Raw genomic sequence first — 2390 nt, forward strand, 5'->3', positions numbered from 1 at the left:
GATAAAAAGCGGCCGCCTGAAATGTCCCACATGCCCCAATTGAAAGGAGCGTCTGCAAGTAGCGTCGAGGGCGCTGGCTAAAGTGGTTGCACAGCATGAACTTCGAGAAAGTCCTTCAAAGGATTTTTCCTACTTTCTTATTTGTGCTTATGACTGCCGAAAATTGGATTACGGTATAAAATTGGTTTCGTTGGTAAGTAGGAATGTGGTACAAATTATGCACGTTAAATTGATAATAAAATAGTTTTATTATTATGAAATTAATTTGATATTTCTCTGATCCGTATTACCTTTAGAAACTAGTCTAGTGAGTATTAAAAATTTTTATTTGTTCGTATATTTGGTTTAGTAACTTTTTTAAAAAAATCTCATAAAGAATAGTTAACATCATTTTAATCAACGTAGCTGTGACTAACGATTATTATTTATCTCTAGTTTTTAGCTCAAAGCTTTTGAGCAAAGATTGCCTTAGATAGAAATAGTTAAGATTGCCCATATCTTCTTTTTCATGCGTTTACAGATGAGGTCAAGAGTTTCCAACATTGTGGACTTCATAGAGAACTTTTGTTATTCTACGTTATCTTGTCTCTGACTTTGAAAATGGCTGCAAAGAGCCTGGTTGCACCCATGAAAAACCTACAGTTTTGTTTTCCCGTTCTTCCTAAAATAGGATAAAATAAAGTCATTGGAAATATTTAAAATGTGGAAAACTTTAAAGTATTAATGCATCTTTTTAAAATTTCCTTTCATACCTTCGGTTGGTAAATTTCTTCTTTTATAGGATCATGAAGATCATTGTCATAAGGGCTGAATGTAATATAGTGTGGATCATCTGTCGGTGGTGGATCATATACTTGACTTAAACTATTCTTTACAGATTCCTTTGCCAATTTTTGAAATTTCTCTACATCAGTTTCTAATCTATAAAATTCTCACCATTGAATTATTCATACTTTTTATACATTTTTTTTTATGTAGTTACTTACAAGGCTGCTGCTACTTGATTTATGGGTGTCATTTTTGAGTCCACCTTAGTCAAAATCTTTGTTATAAATTGTATCAGAGACCACACTCTGTTAGTTCTTTTCCATTCAGGAAAATTCCATGCAAGATAAAGTTCTCCACTGTCAGGATTTATTAGGGGATGAAAAACATTTGTTTGAAACACCACTTTCTAAAAAAATCACTAATGTCAAGTTTGTTTGAAATACCACTTTCTAAAAAATATCACTAATGTCATTAATGTTTTGAACTCAATATTTATAAATTTACCGGACAACCACCATCTGGGAAATTTGGGGGCAATGTTATAGTAAATCTGAACACACCACCCTGATAAATTCCTTGTCTTACAAATTGCACTCCAAACCACACTGAAACATATAATTTTTAAAAAAATGCATTCATAATATAGGAACTATGATACTCACAAAATGAATTTTGAGCCGAAGGTATTACATATATTCCCTTCAAGTCTTGAATACACACCATTTTACTAAAACATTAAATAAATTGAAAATATAAAAATTTCATAATATTTATAAGATAAGCAATATTATAAACATACTATTCAAAGAGAATAGAGTGTTCCTGTAAGAATACTCTGTATTCTTTATTATTTTGCAATAAGTTTGGCCTTTCAATCATTTTAGCCGACATGCTTAATTGGCTATCACCGTTGGTGTTCGCAGGTAGAAGCTTTCTAAAAGAACCCTGCCTTTTGAAATTATCCTCAGTATCTTCATCTACCTGAAACAATCACCTACAATAAGAAACATGAAAAGGAAACGAATTGGTAAAACACAAATACCACACTGTATTTGAAGAAATTATACATAATCCATGATTACCTTGGTCCCTGATACTGTAGCTTTCGAAGACATTATTCAAAATTCTCATAAACTATTACTTGCAGGCTGACATAAGATAGAAGTATTTATAATCCAAATCTGACACATGCGAACTGCAGTGCTACATTGAAATCATGGACTATGAAATAAATAAATCTGAACTACGTTTATAAAATCAGCGCCACCTCTTGTTTAACAGCTAACAGCTAAAGGGAAATGACGCAATAGTTGCGCACAAGGCAAATATAAAAAATTCTTTACAGTCATTTTATTAATCACTGAATCACCGTAATGTACAGAAAAGAAATAGATTACACAGTAGACACAAATTTTAAAAAAGATACATAATATTGCCTACAATATCATGTATTCTATTCGTATTGATTCAGTACAGTCAATAAAAAAGAAATCTTTTCTACCGATGACAGGAAACGCCCATTTTCTTGTAGAAGAGAGATGCTAGAGCCTCTACGTTCGTTTATCTCTATATGAACATCTTGAGCCGGATCTTGTGCTTTTCTGTGAACTGGGATCAGAGAT

The 2390-nt window shown here is 32.2% G+C and overlaps 1 protein-coding gene across 3 annotated transcripts; it reads right to left on the reverse strand.

The window, feature by feature from the left end:
- Window positions 1–229: 229 nt before the first annotated feature.
- On the reverse strand, window positions 230–2019 carry LOC107266529 (AKT-interacting protein). Of its 3 annotated transcripts, none has more exons than XM_015737124.2 (7): window positions 1851–2019; window positions 1568–1745; window positions 1431–1495; window positions 1273–1373; window positions 987–1174; window positions 753–921; window positions 230–661 (listed from the first exon to the last, which is right to left on the reverse strand). In XM_015737124.2, the coding sequence occupies exons 1-7, from the start codon at window positions 1897–1899 to the stop codon at window positions 578–580; spliced, it is 834 nt and encodes a 277-aa protein (XP_015592610.1). In that variant the 5' UTR covers window positions 1900–2019; the 3' UTR covers window positions 230–577. The 3 variants fall into 3 exon arrangements, with proteins under 3 accessions (XP_015592610.1, XP_015592611.1, XP_015592612.1); XM_015737125.2 differs by having other exon boundaries at window positions 1568–1749; window positions 1851–2009; XM_015737126.2 differs by having other exon boundaries at window positions 1568–1762; window positions 1851–2001.
- Window positions 2020–2390: the final 371 nt, after the last annotated feature.

This window comes from Cephus cinctus, unplaced genomic scaffold, assembly GCF_000341935.2.
Source record: "Cephus cinctus unplaced genomic scaffold, Ccin1 Ccin1_scaffold0325, whole genome shotgun sequence".
In the NCBI taxonomy this organism is placed as follows: domain Eukaryota; kingdom Metazoa; phylum Arthropoda; class Insecta; order Hymenoptera; family Cephidae; genus Cephus; species Cephus cinctus.

Coding starts and splice junctions, on each gene's coding strand:
- LOC107266529 (XM_015737124.2), bottom strand. CDS start 1,899: ATGAGAATTTTGAATAATGTCTTCGAAAGCTACAGTATCAGGGACCAA. Junction 1,746..1,850: donor CTACAGTATCAGGGACCAAG/GTAATCATGGAT, acceptor TGTTTCAGGTAG/ATGAAGATACTGAGGATAAT. Junction 1,374..1,430: donor TTCGGCTCAAAATTCATTTT/GTGAGTATCATA, acceptor TATATGTTTCAG/TGTGGTTTGGAGTGCAATTT.